This window comes from Haliaeetus albicilla, chromosome 7 (assembly GCF_947461875.1).
Source record: "Haliaeetus albicilla chromosome 7, bHalAlb1.1, whole genome shotgun sequence".
In the NCBI taxonomy this organism is placed as follows: domain Eukaryota; kingdom Metazoa; phylum Chordata; class Aves; order Accipitriformes; family Accipitridae; genus Haliaeetus; species Haliaeetus albicilla.
In genome coordinates, this window is record NC_091489.1 from 29,164,079 (window position 1) to 29,181,242 (window position 17,164).

Sequence of the window (17,164 nt, forward strand, 5' to 3'; positions counted from 1 at the left end):
CAGTGCTTACAGACTCTTGGATGGATGAGCTGGAAGAGAAGGGGAGCTAAGCCCTCTTGCTCCCCTCAATAAGCCTGATCCAAAGTCTACCAAAATCTGCTACGGGCTCTCCCACCAAACACAGCAGGCAGGATTCAGATCACACCCAGCATAAAGGTCTCAAGTGGCATGTGGTGGACAAGGGACAATTTTTTCCATCAGTCTAAGAAAATCTATAGCTCATAGTTTGCAGTACAAACTCAGCAGTCATTAGAATCCAGTCATTTCGCGTGACATGGTCTGGGCAAAGAGCAGCCGCTTCCCTGCTGCTGTGCATGGCTAGCAGATGTTGGCACCCACATTGCTCTCTGTGACTACAAAGGCATCGCAGTCAGAGTTGTTAAGAACTGATCAATTATCAGCAATGCTCACAGCAAAGTGCAGGAATGCTGGACATGTAGTTATAATGGCACTTCTAAAAGAAACTTGCAGGATATTAAGGATGACCACTTTAACAGTTTACACCAATCTATTGTTACCAAACTGCGGCTTTGCAAAGAGGGACATCAAAGTGGCTTAGATGGTTTGGGGAGCTAGCTACAACAGACCGGCCTGGTCCATGTTGGTTATGGAGAGGGGAAGACAGGGAGAGCTATTCTGGTGATACAGAGGAACTGAAAGTAAGAACAGATGAGACAAGAGAAGAAACCGTTAACAGCTGCTCAACTGGTGTCTCACCTAAATTGCATGGATGTGGAAGATGATGAATGGACACATAAAAGTGACACTGTAGGTGAATCAAAAGGAGGTGAATATTTCAGAGCAGAGACTGAAAATATACAATGCAAACTATTATCTACATTTCTTGTGTCACAAAAAGCAAACACAGGTTGATTTACATGCCTTAGAGTTAAAAGGTCGCAAAGATCTATTCTGTTTTATTCCAGTTGCATGCTGACCTCATTAGCATAGTTTGAGAGCATCCCAGGGCAGTATTAATGATTAATCTGTCAAGACATGCTGGGTTCTCAGAGATTTTAATGGACCAATTTATAAACTTTTGCATTAATTAAAAAAATTGCATTGTCTATTCTCCGTGGAATCAGCAAAACCAATGGACAGCTAAATCCAAAATTTCAGGGAGAGAAAGTACAATCTTCAGAGCAGACATTCTCATCCACACACTACATTTTGCAAGTGTTTATGCTTTTAAATAGTACATGATCATTCCAGGTTCTTCTCTTAAAGATTAGTATATTTGATCACAGCTAATATTTTCACAGTAATTTACTGGATGCGTAAATTTAAGAAATGCCCTAGACATCATTAGCTGACTGAAAGACAGATTCACAATTACATTAGCCAGACATGGTATCACTGTTGACTCACTCTGCAACTGAGTTAAGTGCCACTGATTTAGTTTCTCACAAGAAGTAATACTAAAAAGCATGTGCTAGCATTGAAATTATGAAGTCCTTGAACACAGCAGAGCCTTTGTGCTCTCCTTTGTACCTATTCAAAGAGAGATTCACCTCCTTCAATAAAATCCTGACCACAACCTGCCTGCAGAACATTTCCAGCGATCCCCAATCTACATCAAATCCTATGAGTTAAGGACAGCACAGCACAGAGAACGTGTAACTGGGAGATGCACTACTATATCCATTTAACTTTCACTTTCACTTACACAGCACTGGAAGTGGCTGAAGTTTCATCCAATACAAGCTCCTGTTCTACAGTAAAACATCTCATCCCGGGCAGTCATGTTTCCACAGCTCTTGGTATCATTACTTGACCAGTTGAAGCTAGGAAGCCTATGTCTCTTACTGTGATGATTTAAAAAAAATGAAATACACAGTAGAAAAAACATTACCAACCTGTTATTTATATGATCTGCCAAATTTCTGATTGCTGTGAACTTAATGGAAAAACTACCAGTGACTTCAGTGAGGCCAACATTTTATTAGACATTGTGCACTGCTATTCCGTTCCCCTGCAAGAGATGTTCATTATGCTTATTGCTTCTGTTGGGAATGCAACAGAAGTGAAGAACATTATATTTAAATCAAAGCAGTCTGAAATAGGGCAGGCGTTTAAAAATATCTTAATCACCTACATAGATACTGAGAGGAAAAATATTAATATGGAGAACATAAATGCATACAACTAAAATCAAACAATGCAAAGCAACCAACCATGTCAAGATGAAGTGCCAGGACAGAAAAAAAAAATTAATTAATTTCAAATGAACCAAGTTATTTTAACAGGCACAGTGAAGAAGAGATGTTTAAAGTATGGAGATCACCTGCATCTTTATCTACTGTATTTAGTCTATTATGGCTTTGCAGAAGAAAGTGGACTCCTCGTGTCTCACTGCTCTCCTCTTTTGCAAGTTTGGCTTATCCAAAGGGCTTGGCCAAAACTCTCCTTTTGAAACCAGTTGAAACCACTAGCTAATAGTGGGTTTGAGACTTTCCTTGCCAAAATCATTACTGGGCCTGAAAGTCTCTCCCTAACACCTGTCAAATTTTGATGAAGCTTTGTGAGGGACTAGCATTCCCCACATGCACCATGTAATTCAGAGTTCCCTGGTGATACCTTGGTAGCCAAAATGTAACTATTCCATGAATTTTAATTAAGTTCCATTTCAATGCTGACGGCCCTTGAAGGATTTCAACACTGGTTAGTGTCTTAAACAGTATGAGCAGTTAAAATAACTATTCTTTGAAAAACAGAAAATTAAACACAGCTTCCAAATGGAAAAATCTTCAAAAATGTTTTTGCCTTCTTTGACCCACAATGTGGTATTTCCACTTCGAGTAAACAGCAGCTCTTTATTTCATTTTATTGAACTTGGTTTTAAAATTACACGGCATGCGCTGCCTCCAGGGGACTGTGTATCTGACCCTGTTGTCCCAAGTGGACTATGCACCAGAGTGGAAGTTTGTTGCTGCTGTTTTAATTCAGCGTGTTCTAGAAGTCAAATATTTAAAATGAGGTTGAACTGGTCCAAAATAAAAATATTTCACTTTTATTTTCCCATGGACACTTTGATTTTATAAAACACTTATCTTTACTAGCAAAAATATTGTTCTAGTAGAAGATTTCGGGCCACTTCCAAAAGCTAACTGGTCTACAGAAAGGGAGGTAATAAAAAACCAAAACAAAGCAATACCAGGTCCCTCAATGGCAAACAGTGAGGCCTAACATCTTTCCTCTACTTTTCTTGCCCAAATAAAATAAAAAAATATTTCAAAAAAATTTACTTGGAGAACCCTGGAGAGAGGCACAAGCCAATTTCAAAAGCGCCAGCCAGAACTGATGCAGAAATGTCCTTATCTGCTCTCTTCCACCCCTGTGCATTTCTCATTTCAACTTAATTTACTTTCCACAGATGATGTCTTGAGTGAAAATTAATACCACTGCTTAATGATTAAAGCAATCAGCCACCTTGCACTTTCTCAGTGTGCAGCTGATTAATTAAGTACATTGATTATAGAGAAAAACTCTGTGGACAATGCATGGTCTTCAGCTTGCAAAGCAAGTCTCTTTGGCACCATCTCACATTGCTTGCATACCAGGCATGCATTTAACTTGGAAGATTATCCCTCTCAGGTGGTTCAAATATAGAATAAATCTGGAAACTTTTTGCAGCATTCATTGCTCTGAAAATAATCTCAGGCAAATGCAACTACAATACGTTAGTATCTTTCTGATTCTAAAGGAATTGTACTTTGAGGGTATTTTATAGCCAGTATAAATCAGTGCATCCCCCTGAAGAGGCCAACATCAGTGGAGCAATGCCAACTCCAGCTGTATAGATGGTGTTAAGCATCAAGCCCCAGAACTTGCCAAGCATTCAGGGTCCAGATCTCTCATAATGGGCTTTAGCAAAGCAGTTAGCCTAACATCTTTCAGTGTGAGAAATCCAGTTTTCAGCTGCAAACACAGCTCTGTATGTAACACAAATCATCTCTCCTTAAGGCAATCACACCTCCTTCACAAGGTGCAGCCTCCTTTGCACAAAAAGGCTCTTTCTATGCCCTCTGGCTATATGAAATAATCCAGAGGAGAAACAGTCTTCAAATTCTTTTTGCTGTTCCAACTTTTTAATTGAGTTGAAAGCTAGAAGGCTGTGATAACATCTGTGATTACAAAACAGTTTTATCTTTCATGAAGTAAGAAGATACTGACATTTTCTTTTAAAATCCATAGCACCATGGCTTCTCTCTCTCATTAGCAGTGCTCATATTAAGTAGCTATAAGGCAGAGGAGAGGAACTGTACAGTCATCTTATTCAGACTTCAGTACACGAGCACCGCTGTGACATGTACCTGCAAAAAGTTACTGTTGGGAGCAGGGGAGGACTGCAGTTTTCTGCATGTTACAAACCCAGAACACCCTTCCAGGTACACAGAGAACCTTATTTGGCTGGCAGATCTTATCAGAGAAGGCATCGTCTCTTTTTCAGCCTTTCATATGTTCAGAGAAAAAAAACCAGATTGCACAGAACCGAGTGATGAACCCAGATCAGGATCAGCACAGAATAACAGAAAAAAATTGACAACTCTGAAACAGAGAATTTCATTCTCTTCCCAGTAACCTCTAATTTATTCCAGTGAAACTTCATTGTCTTGCATGTCCTGAATGATCATCTTCTAAATGCTAACACCAGCCCCTTAGCTGCCAGAAGCCACCTGAGCAGCATAAACAGCCCAACAGAAGGCCATCACTTTCAGTTGCTAAGGCATCAGTCAGCCTGGCATTTAAACACTTCATCCATCTTTCTATCCTGGCAAAAGAGAGGTTCAATTTTGTCTCAAAAATTTCTTGATGAAATTTCTGCCACAGTCTGCTTTAACAGCATCCATCAAACAGTGTGCTTACTGAATTTTCAGTGTTAGTAGAAGCTACTGTGAATTTATCCCAGGTTTTGGTTGATAATTTTTAATTTTTATGCTAGTGTTTATTTCAGAAAACCTATTAGCAAAAAACCCAACTCCAAAGCAACACCAAAAAAATATGAAACCAACCAAGCCAAAATCCAATTAGTGATGTGTTGAACATCTGAAAGAGATTATTTTGTTCTTTATTTTTTGATAATGTGTTATTTCAACATTGCCACTAAAAATATGTACTAGCAACAATGGCCAGCACGCAGTTTGCCCATAAAATACCTTTGATGTATTAGCAGTAAAGTTTTATTGAAATTAAGTGTCTAGTGCATGTGCTCAATAACCCTTTGAAATGCAGTAGGAAATGGCAGTGTAACTGTCTCAGGATCTTTTGAAAATCATGCCGTAGGAATCAGATCTCATAAAGCTAACTGACATCATTCACTGACACCAGGCAAGTATGAACCTGACTCTGCTACAGTTTGGCTTTACGTTCCCTGTAGATCTCCTGGGCTGATATTAATTACAGTGTGGAGACACTGGGAGCTTTTCAAGGTCTTCAGAGGATTTCCAACAGATTTTGGTCTTGGAAGGGTAATGTTTTTCCCACCATCAGTTATACGTGAACTCTATTGGGCTTGGGCAATTACATCAGCTGGGATTTCTGTGGGGCAGATCATCAGGGTCAAAGCAGCATGGTTCAACAGATGTCAATGGAGTTTAGTCAACTTCAAACCCCCACAATCAGGTCCCAGTGATTTTAGTGGAGATACTGATGATTTATACTGGTAAATCATTGAGATCAGGCTCATGGCCTCCAGAACAACTTGCCTGTCCTTTGGGCAGCATGCACGGATGCCAAGGCATACTCAGAATTCAGGCTAAGGAAGGAAACACAGACTTTCTAAAAGAAAGAAGATCCTTTATGCTGTTGCTATGCTTCACTGCATATATGGGAGTGTATGATTTATTGCCTAGACTATTCCTTATTTCTTTTGTGGCTGTTAAGATTATTCAGTGATGTTTTCTTCCTATAGTAAACAATGGAAATTGCAGCTCATAACAGAATTAGAACATTTCACTGCTTATGTGATAAGATAATTATTCCAAAAATATGCTTCTGTTTGCCTCTCAGCAAGGCGGGGGGAGCTGTTATCATATTAGCTGTTGAAAAGTTACCAGAAGTTGTGAGAGAGAGACTGCTTTGTGTTTGAACACGTTGCCAAAGTGGAAAGAGAAGACAGGTAAGACCACCTGCTGTTTACATTTGAATAAGAAATGGTGGATGACAGAAAACTTCAATTAACCCCAGGGTAACTCCAGAAAGTCTTCCCTCATTCCTTACATATGGCCTTTTTCGTTCAGCAAACCTTTTCCTGCGTACAGCTTGAGTAACTGCTGGTAAGGACCTTGGAAGACAGAACGTAAGGTTGTACCATAAAGACACATGTTCCAGAGAAGAAAAACCAGAAAAAGTTAGGGGAGGGACAGCAATGAAGTGCTGCTAGGATGACTGCATGTTTGTGCACATTACATCTGTGTAATTCCACAGATTTCAAAATCTTTTTTTCTTATCTGAATATGTTATATTACTATTATTAAGCATTGCGGTATGATTCTCATTTTACATGTAACAATACTTTGTAAAAAAGTTACCTATTCACATAGTCACCTCCAGTTTTCCTACAGTAAATGTTTGTCTTGTACTCTCTCCCTCCCCAGTTTTTTTAAACAAGCTTTCAGCTTCAGGCAGAGTTCAGACACCAAATGAAACTAGGAATTTTTCTACTCCTGGCCTGAGTCTCTTCGTGGGATCCTGGTTTTCCTCACTACTGCTAATCATGGACAAACCCACTTACATGAGATGATCAGCTCCCTGCTGCTGTAAGTGGGATAACACAACTACACTCATCTTCACCAGCAGACATTGTCCAACTATAAAAGTACTGCAATACAAACTGATACAAGAGACATATCAGCTTATGTTTCTGTTTGTGGCACAACGTTTGCTCTCCTAGGTTTTTCTTTAAAACAATGTACTGAAATTTGTAACGTACACCCCCCACAGCTGCTGTTCTCCTTTTTTTTTAGGCATAGCTAATATGCAGCCCTTGTTACTTCACTTTTCTTTTCTCACTCAGATGCTGTAACTTGGAGAACTCAGTCCTGAAAATTGCTGGCTTTGTATGTATAGTCTGAGTTGAAAGAAAACCATGGAGTACATTAGGCTTCAGCTTTTAATTATCAGCTCATAATGAAGGGTTCTCTTTGCAGGGAAAATAATAATTTCCTGAAGGCTGAACCTCTGCAGGGTTTCCAGGGCTTGGAAGAAAATATTGATAGTTCAACAATGAGTTTCTTTGCATTCATGGTGCAGAATGGAAAATTCCAGCTTTGCCATAACCCCCTGATCCCAGAAAAGCAAGTAGTTATACTGCAGCAAGCAGGGAGGGTGTTCTGGGAGAGCAGTCCACCCAGCCTGTGAGCAGGCACACTCCTTCTCATGTATATAAAGTGCATTAAAAAGACAAATGGATGATTCAGGTGGTAAAACTCAGAAACTGCAAAGAAAAATATGGATAGAAGTGCACTCTACATGATAGGTCACAGTTTAGCAATTTTTTGGACAAATTGTTTTTTTTCTTTAGAAAGCCCTTTCTCTTCCTTGACCCTCTATTTTGTCAAGTGCTAACCCCCATTAAACTATTCAAGCAAGAAAACCAGCAAGTCAAAAACATAAAAGCCAAATTAAACTGAGGAACTAATGCCCAGATTTTGTACTTGAAAAGTGCTCAAGTGCCAAAAACACCACCTTTGAGAGACTTTCTAATTGCTCCCAATTTTCCAAGCAAGATGTGCAGACATTGCCAGGGTATGCAGGCATTTACACACTTGAGAAACATAAGCTGTAGGCTTTTAATTTCCTAAAAATAAACAATATAACTTAAGAGAAAGCTGCCCCAAAGTGTAAATGTCGTGAAACACCAAACGTGGTATAGGAATTGTACAAAGGTGACTGCAATTGCTACGCCAGCCTGAAGTGAGTTAACAACTTGTTCCTTAAGAGACTCATTTCATTGCATTTTTACATCTAAACCGATCTTTCCTTCAGCTGAATTTAAGTCCTTGTCTTTAGTTCATGCCCAAATTACTACCTACTGGGAGAAAAGGCCCCCACGGTCTCTGAGACTCAGTAGCTGCTGTCAGAGCAGGATCTCCTAGGACTTAAGGAGGCCTACACAGCCTTGCAGCGAAAGGAAGAGAGGCAAAGTGCAGATGAACCAAGCCCTGCAACTGCTGTGCTGTACTCGGGCAAGGGAAGAGATGGCAGATTTTAGCAGCGGGAGCAGGAGTCAACTTTGCCCTTCAGCCAGCCACCTCTCAGACACAGCAACTGCAGCCAGCTCTGTGTGAGGAGTTACCAGCACCTCTTACTGGTTACCAAGTTTACCCTTCTACTAGTTACCTTGCATAGAATGTGCTGATTTATCAGCATGTTTCCTTGCTGCGTCCTCTGGTATATTCAGCATGGAATTAAAAGTGAACCTTAGGCAATAAAGATGAACTACTGTTGTGGTTTAAGCCCAGGCAGCAACTAGGCACCACGCATCTGCTCACTCACTTCCCCCCTCCAAGTGGGATGGGGAGGAGAATAGTAAAAAAAGTAAAACTTGTGGGTTGAGATAAGAACAATTTAAATTCAAGCTCTGCCCCCGCCCCCCCAGTGCTGTGACAGCCTAGAACCACAGATTTCATGTGATAGCTCATATTTTTGTATTGCTGTATTGAAAGCATTGGGGTGGTATCTCCTTTAAGACTGATCTTTCAGATGGGGTTTCTGCTGCTCCTTTAATGACTGTCTTCCTCAGTCTTTTCTCCCCTGTGTTGATCATTGCTCCACTATTGGACAGCTCCTTGCTTGGACAAAGTCATTCCTACACAAACCTTTTCAGATTCTCATCTCAAGATCAGTCTCCTCACAAGTCTTTCGTGACTGCCATTAAAAGGTTTGTTGTCCCCATGCCCAGACAGCTTTTCTTCTCCAATTTTCACTCCAATATTTATTTTCAGAAGTCTCAGATTTCTCCCCTGCTCTACTATTTTCTGATTTCTAGCACCATGTCTGTGCATTCTCATTCTCTGTGTCATTTTCCATTAAATTCTAGAATACTTACTGTTGGCACTCTAAAACCAACACATTTCTGCTAAGCCTGACAAATATTTATCCATCAAACGGAAAATATTTTTAGAATTAAAAGAGAAAACCTTGTATTACTGAGAAATCTATTTTTGGTTTCTGAGCGTGATCTTAGGTTCACTGTTAACAGCAGAACTGTACCTATTTGACATTGTATCAGATATGGTGTACAGACTTTTTGCTTGTTTATTTGAAACATGATTTTTAGAACCAGAATATTCCCACATACTTTGTCCACCACCTGCTGCTGGAAAGTGAGTAAAGAGTGTGTGCTTTGCCCAGATTATACGCTAGAACATACACACAGACAATTCCTGCAAAGAAAAAGGCTGTCCTTTACAATATTCTTTATTTGTATCAATTTATGGGAACATCCTACTGAGTTATTCCCTTGGGAGAGAATTTTGCAGTCAGGGCACAGGGTTTAATTAGCCGCTATCAAGTTATTAAATCAGTTCATAAGGAGTGAAACTGCCTATCCTGCACTTTACCTCTGCGGTCAGCTATTTTCCAAATTCCTTGTCCAAAGTAAACACCTTCTATATCCATTTATTCTTTACCAAATGTGCTTTGCTACTTGCAACAACAAATAGATTTTCATCCTGCGTGTTATTATTTCCCAAATTGGAAGTACGTAAGAATAACTTTCTCATTTTGGAGCTGTTCTATCTGAATGGCTCATGTTTTTACCAAAATTTCCTATTGTCTTTGTTCCTTCTTTTCATTTAATTGGAATTGCAAACTAAACCACATTGCTTAGCTGAAGATACCTGGGCTTCCCTCAGGAAGCCACTGACTGCAGGAGAATAGCAAGACCTAAAGCAGAGACACTGCAGCCTCCCGGGAAGGAGCCACTGCTTCTTGATGCCCATGGCCCAACGGACTGCCGCAAGCACAGCATGAGACCAGCGTACCACAAAGGCAACCCACAGTCCATGGGTACTGGAAGCCCTTGTAGACGCCTGGAGACAGGAGTGCTAGCGTCCATGGGGGGCTGGGGAGAGCCCAGAAGAATTAAGAAAGATAAAAATCCTCTAGTCCAAAGGTCTGAAGCCTGAGATAGGTTTGCGGAACAATCAATTGACACACTGTGTGCTGAGAATACACAATTTGCCCTGCACATGCTTTGAAGTACTGCATCAAATCACCTGTTATAAAGGAATTAAGCTGTTCCTGGAGGTTTCAAAGGCTAATACATGCCTTGCCACAGCCCACAGCTCTGTGGCCCTCCAAGTGACAGGTGCATTCTGCATCTTAATAGCAGGATTTAGAGCCAATTCCCAGGTTACTCATTTCTGTCCTAAATCCAATATTGCAAGCTGCAGCTTATTTAATGCGAGGCAGCACTGTCATTCCTCCACAAAGAGCCTTGTCACCTTTCCATTCCTTGCACAGAGTGTCCCATTTTTAGTCTGCTTCTTTCCATGTGAAACGTATCATCTGTAAGATCAGCAGTTCAGCTGTACTATTGTTCCACTCATTATTGAAAATTTTGTAGCAGAGGGACTACAACAAGAAGAAAATCCACATTTTACAGGAAAGGTCAGCATGTACTTACATAATTTGATGCAAGATCTGGATGCAGATAATCAATTCCTGCAATAAGATAATGACAAAACAGAAAGCAAAGGTTAAGAGTTTCAAAAAAGATTTTCTAATAATCACAGAACAAAACAAGATTCCTTTGCAAACATAAGAAAATGATCATGGCAAATAATGCAACTGACTGAAGTGAGATTCCAGTTTTTAAATGTGGACTTTTAAACTGGTGTACCATTACTGATGCAGTCCCAGCTAGGAGTTTTCAATCATTTATGTCAAAAACCAGGTGCCAATTGAAAAGGTGAGCTCAGCGACAAAATTTATTGACCTGTTTTGTAGACTAGATCATATTTACTTATTAAGATTAGTTTAAATCACAATTTATCTTTATACAAGTTCTATCATCTCAAAGCATACCAAAACTAACAAGATCAGTAAGCCCTGGATACAGGATATAAAAATGAGTATTTTTAACCATGGAAAATCGTAAACTAAGTAGACAGAAAATTACCTAAACTAGACTTGGGGAGATCACCAAGGCAAACATTTTGGATTTTGTGTATGAAAGAGAACTTTTAATATTGGATTAGTCCATTTTAGGAAATATCTGAGCATAGGCTCTGCACCTTGGTCGTGTGCTAAAGACTGTAACAGGGCAGTGGTATGAAATATACTCGTTCTAATGCATGGTATCTTTCTACATATGGCAAATATACAAATCCCAGTGGATGGTGTAACAGAAGCAGCACATCTACACTCAGATGGGATAACCTGTCCTATTACATATCCAGTTAAAACATACAAAGAAATGGCCACCACTCTCATGTTACATTTTGATCATTACTCTGCCCCATGTCTCCAACTACCTCACTATTATATGTTCAATTTTAACTGCAGCGAGAATGTTGTATTATCATAGTTATTCTGATGAAGTGATTACCTCCTATTATGTAGGGTACTTAGCACTACATTTGCATGAAGAGACCCTTGTATCTGCAGAGAGCCTTACTGATCCAAGTGGTAGGTGGACAACAAAAGTCTCAATGAAGAATCATGTTATTCAGGTGCTCTCATCCAGAGTTACTCTAAGTGAATATAAGGCAAGTTACTCCCTTCTCTAAAAGCTGTATCTGATGGGCCAACAGCTTTATTTGACCTGAAGCTCAAATCGTTTGTCATCACGCCCATCACAGCCATGCCTAGCTATTCTGAAAGCTAGTCCTGCCTCTGTGGGATCAGTGAAATTGTGATTTCTCATGACATCACATGAGAGAACATCTTTCACATGAGACTGATCTCTCATCAACATACAGGTGTCTAAGTCTACCTTCCTACTTCCACAGAAACCTTGTCTTAGAAGTAAGCAGATGAGGAACAGAAGTAAGTGAGGGCAGATCTCAGTTGATCCTAGAAAACATACGGGGATCCAGACATTTTATTTATTTATTTTTAATATTATTCAGTCACCATAAAAGGAAAACATTCAAAATTTAGCCCAAGAAAAGTGTTGAGAGACTGCACAGAACTCCTGTACTTCAGCAAGGAACCCATGAGTAGAACAGCTGTGACTGCAACTGTACCTTTTATCTTCATCTTCCCTGAACTTAGCCTCAAATTAGTAATACATTTAATATGCAGGCCTTTATTGACATTCAGCATGAAAGTGTTTAATTATTTCAGCTGTCAAGTATGATTTTGAGAATAATGTAACCCAGAGAGTGTTTTCTTAAGTACTTTTTGCACAGCAATTACTTCCCCCAGTCAGTGCCTACAGAAGTCAAAGGGAGTCTCTCCTTTAGCTTAATGGCCATTATAGCCCTGGAAGATATCTGAGTGATAATTGCAAACTACTTTTAATGCTTGGATATCCATGCTTCAGTATCCTTAGTGAAGTCTTTATAACATGTTTTCCCTGAAGATCTCAAAGTCTTTAAGGAGGCTGGTAGTCTCACCACGACAAGCAATCCATTATTACTTTTCAATCTTTTTTTGACTTTGATTACATGGAAAAAGCTACTTAAAAATACTAAATTAGCACTCAGTCTTCACTTACCATCATCCATAATTCCTATGGTTACTCCCTTCCCTGTGTATCCCAGCTGCCATGCTTCAGCTACATTAAGGTCAAGTCCAGGAGTCCCATCTGCTTGACCAGTGTTAATCTAATACATCAGTGAAAAAGAAGAATAGCTTTTTTTACTTGATTGACACATTTCCACAGCTACTGAATTTTGCTTTACGTTTTTGCATGTATCTTTGGTATGGAAAATATATCCCATTTGCTTTGGAGTGCACATCTGTACATAATCATATCTAGGGCAATAATGCAGCAGTAAAAAAAAAAAGAAAAAAACAAAACACTAAACAAAAAATGAACCCTGGGTAAATTCACTTCTTCGTGATTTATAAGATTAGGTTAAACACTGCATCTTTTGGACCCAAAAAATGGCTTTTCTACTTAAGCATGTCAGGGCACTGGGTCAATCCAGTAAAAAGTTACACCAATGGATTTTACAGAGGACTTTTTTGTGAGCAGGAAATGCTTTTTTCTTGAAAGCAGCGATCTACTGAAACTCATGACCACTGGGTTTAGTACCAGAAACAATTTCTTTGATAACTGAGTTAGCCCTTCTTTAAGCAGGAAAGTTCACTAGATGAACTTCAAGGGTCCTTTCCAACCTTGTGTGTGCGTGTGATTCTATGGTTCTGCAGTACAGGCAATCCCCTGTATCTTCAGGCATTACTTATGTTCACTAACCTCATTTGCAAATTTTTCAAGTTCCATAGGAAAAATAATATGGCTTTTGCTGTTCCAGATGCAAACATTTTCAATTTTGTGTCAGACACATCTCATTTTAAAACACATTTTAGTGTACTTTAGAATCTGAAAAATCTATAGCTTCATAAAAATTTTGTTATTTTTATCACTGCTACATTTTAATTGAAGTACCAGAAAGAAGTGAATTAATCCACACTGTAGTTTATCATCGCATCAAGGATGAAGTCCTATCCTTGCTAATGTGCCCTCATTCATCTGAAAACTCTTGTCTTCAGAAAAAAACCCAGCCATATTGGATGGATTTATAAAACATAAGAAATGGATTAAAAGGAAAGAGAATAAGAAACACTATTCTTAAGCAAAAAGACCCTTCTTAAGTTAACAAGGCAGTACTGCAGTTACTAAGTATTTCATCATAAATAGGTTGCAACATTAAAACTGACCAAAATTACTTTATCAACCTTTTAAATAGAAAAATACCATTTTGGCTACTTCAATGTAAAAATTTAGTTTTTCTTTTATGACTGAAGACTTCACCCTATAAAATATGACACATTAAAAATGAAATGATTTAGCAAAATATTAATTTCTTTTGACATTAGCTTAAGCCAAAATTAATCAGTTTTCAGTTGTTCTGCTTTTGACAGAAGAAAATCAATTAATATTCAAAACCTCAACTTTTCCTAGCCAATACACTAGAACTTTTTGTTATAATTCTATAACAATATTTTACCTGGCAACAGCTCAAAGACATGATTCATATGCAGTTTTAGGGGTCACATCAGCACACCAGGAATGCCCACAGGATACCAATACAGTTCTCTTTCAAGCCTTCTAAGGATCTTTCCGTTGACTGAAATGAAATTTAGCTCTTGAAATGTGCTGGGTCTTCCCAGCATAAAAGAAGTACAGTTAAAAACAACAGGACCGAGCCTTGGATCCATTCCCAAGTTCTTGTGACATATTTGGAAAGAACTCTTGCAAAACATTGCAACAGCACAGAATAGCTTGAATGTCAGTTATTTATTTATGATTACTGTGATTTTCTTTCAAAACTTACCAGGTACCATTGCTTTGTAAATAAAGGATCATTCATGTTGATGTCAATGTCATTGATTTCTCTATATCCTCGCTTCCTTCTGCTGAAGCCTTCCTGTTGCACAGCTTTCCTTACCTGGAAGGGTTAATTTTTACATCTTTAGCTCAACATTGTTAATCACATACACAAAGATTTTTTTAGCTTTGTTTTCGTGAGAGGTAAGGATTATGAAATCACTCTACTTGTGTTTGTGTCATTCATTTGCAACTTCTAAATCGGTGACTGATTTCAACCAAAATTTGCAAAGAGGTAGAGAGCTCCAGGACTAATACAATGGCTACATGGGGGAGAGACACCCAGAAGCGTCCTATCTGGAGGAAAGCTACATCTTGAACATGTTTTAGACACCCAACAATCTGCATAAGAAAGAGCCCCTATTCCAGCATCATTATTATCATGGTTCTTGCCATACTTCTTCTTTGCCACCAAAATCAAAACATTGTTCTTATTGGAAGCTAAAAGTATTTGATTCCCAGTATGTCACTGTTCCAAGCTGCAGACATTTGATAAAATGAGGATGCAGGTCTCAACCACGCTTTTACTTTTTCAGATTTTTCTCCAGGGCATTTTCAGAGTATTAGATAGCCTTTCCTGCCAAAAATATTTGTTGGGAGAAAAAAATCTGGTGTTGTGTGCTTTCATCATGCTCCTGAGGGTCTTGAAAACACGTCTTGTAAAGCGATCTACTTTCAGGGATTATCACTGCAATAAAAAAGTGGTAAATAAATACACTGGCAAGAAAAACTAAATGGCAAAGAAGCCAGTAAACTGACCACACTGGCTAAAGTGTAAGATATGAAAATACTGGTTATGAAACACAAGTAGCCATACTTTTTAAAGATCCTTTTCTTTATAAACAGCAAATCCACAAAAGCATTTAAGTAAGCACTGTAGAAAATAAGTTAGACACACAAATATCTTTGGAGGCAGGAATTACAAATGTCAGACCATAATCATCTTATTTGTACCCATGTAAAAGAGCACTCCTAAAGGAGACCACTGAATGGTTGTAACTGGAGCCATAATATGTGCTAACATACTCCCAGACCTTGCAGAAGTGCTGTCAAGTTTGACATACTCTTTTTGTACTCTTTAGCCTAACACCTGGAACCAAGATAGCATGAAGAGTTCCAGCATTTAATTAAAAAAATATATACAGGAATTACACCACTGTGTTGCAGTAACTCATATAATGTCAGTCAAAATCAACAGAGGAGAAATTCATCCAAAGGCTAAATCAGATCTTAGGTTAGTTGAGTCATTCTTGGAGGTGTCCTTCTGTCTCCATTAATTAAAGCAGGAGCCTCAAAAGACAGTGCTCAGTGAGGTGCCTAAGGCTGAGATGAAACTGGGATCTAACTGATGGAGGCTAAAAGCTATTTTCCTCGTAGCTATATTGCTTCATTATAACCCTGAAAACCTAATACCAATTCATAGTGAGCAGGATGGGGCAATGTGCCCTGAAAAGGCAGCATCAAATGTTTCTAAAAATTTACTTGTATGAATTCTAACTCCTTAACTAAAGGTACTAAATGATAAAATATTGAATTGGTAGGTGCTTTCATTTATATGTGTGTCTCCATTACTTGTGCAGGTTCATTAAAAGCAGAGCAGATTGAAAATAAAGAAAAAACCTAATACCAAATAAGCTGGAAAGAGGACAGTGATTAAGTAGGACCCATACTAGGTATACTTAGTGGCCTGAGGTACCTGTACAGAGTAAAGAAAGGTATAAGCACACTGTTTGATAGCTCTAAGATAAGGCTCAGTGATGCCATGGAGACAACAGAGCAATCACCTGTCATTATATCTTCCTCTGTTACCACCCCTGCCTCTCTGCTTGTGACTGCAAACCCCAAGCTGTCACCACAGAAAATAATTATGAACAGAAGCCAAGCCTCACTTAGAGGGATGCCAGAGAAAAAGATTTCATGTATTTGTGCTCCCACGCAAGCTTGCAGGCTCTGCAGGACCTGCTGCATTAAGGCACTGAATTAGGATTTAGTACAAAAGGATTTCTACTAATTAAAAAGCAATGCTGAGGAGCCCTGGCTTTTCTTTAAGACAACCTGGAGGAAGTGGGGGAGCAATTTGCAGAAATAGCACAGGCTGGTTTCCCTCTTCAGGATCATCTCATTTGTCTGATTTGTTCCATCTTCACAATAAAATATAATTTATTTTTTCTATTATATTGCATTGTATTATAATTTCCTGAGACAAGGAAATATACCCCTCAAGGAGGTATAACCTTCTCTGAACTAAAACCACTCTGTAGGCTGTTTTCTGGGTATTTCACATGGACAAAAGGCATACAGGTTGTTAAACATCCACTGATGTAACAGTGTCAGAAATTCCAAGGCCTCTTTTTCACTACAGAAACAAGGTGGGGTTTCCTCACATTCGCAAATGATGGTAACTCATACAATTGCATACAGAAAAGATTAGGCATTTCTGTCATGAAATGAGGTGAAAGGCTTGGGTAAGGCCTTGGTAGCTCCTCACTTACATAAGCTACAAATCACCTCATTCAGTTGCCTTGTATATAGATCTTAGCCAGCGCGAGGTAAGAACTTGCCTTTCTCCTGAAGAAAATGTGTCTAGAAAGCAATGATCCCAAGATCAGATAACATCCATATATTCCAGAAAAAAATCCCCAATAGAACAAACTTGGA

The 17,164-nt window shown here is 38.9% G+C and overlaps 1 protein-coding gene across 1 annotated transcript in view; it reads right to left on the reverse strand.

The window, feature by feature from the left end:
- Positions 1-17,164, reverse strand: part of PCSK2 (proprotein convertase subtilisin/kexin type 2) — a 113,446-nt gene that overhangs the window by 46,892 nt on the left and 49,390 nt on the right. Inside the window, exons 3-5 of the mRNA XM_069787527.1 lie at positions 14,454-14,567; positions 12,668-12,776; positions 10,631-10,668 (exon numbers count right to left, since the gene is read on the reverse strand). Coding sequence (XP_069643628.1) covers positions 10,631-10,668; positions 12,668-12,776; positions 14,454-14,567 — 261 coding nt within the window. The remainder of the gene's footprint in view (positions 1-10,630; positions 10,669-12,667; positions 12,777-14,453; positions 14,568-17,164) is intronic.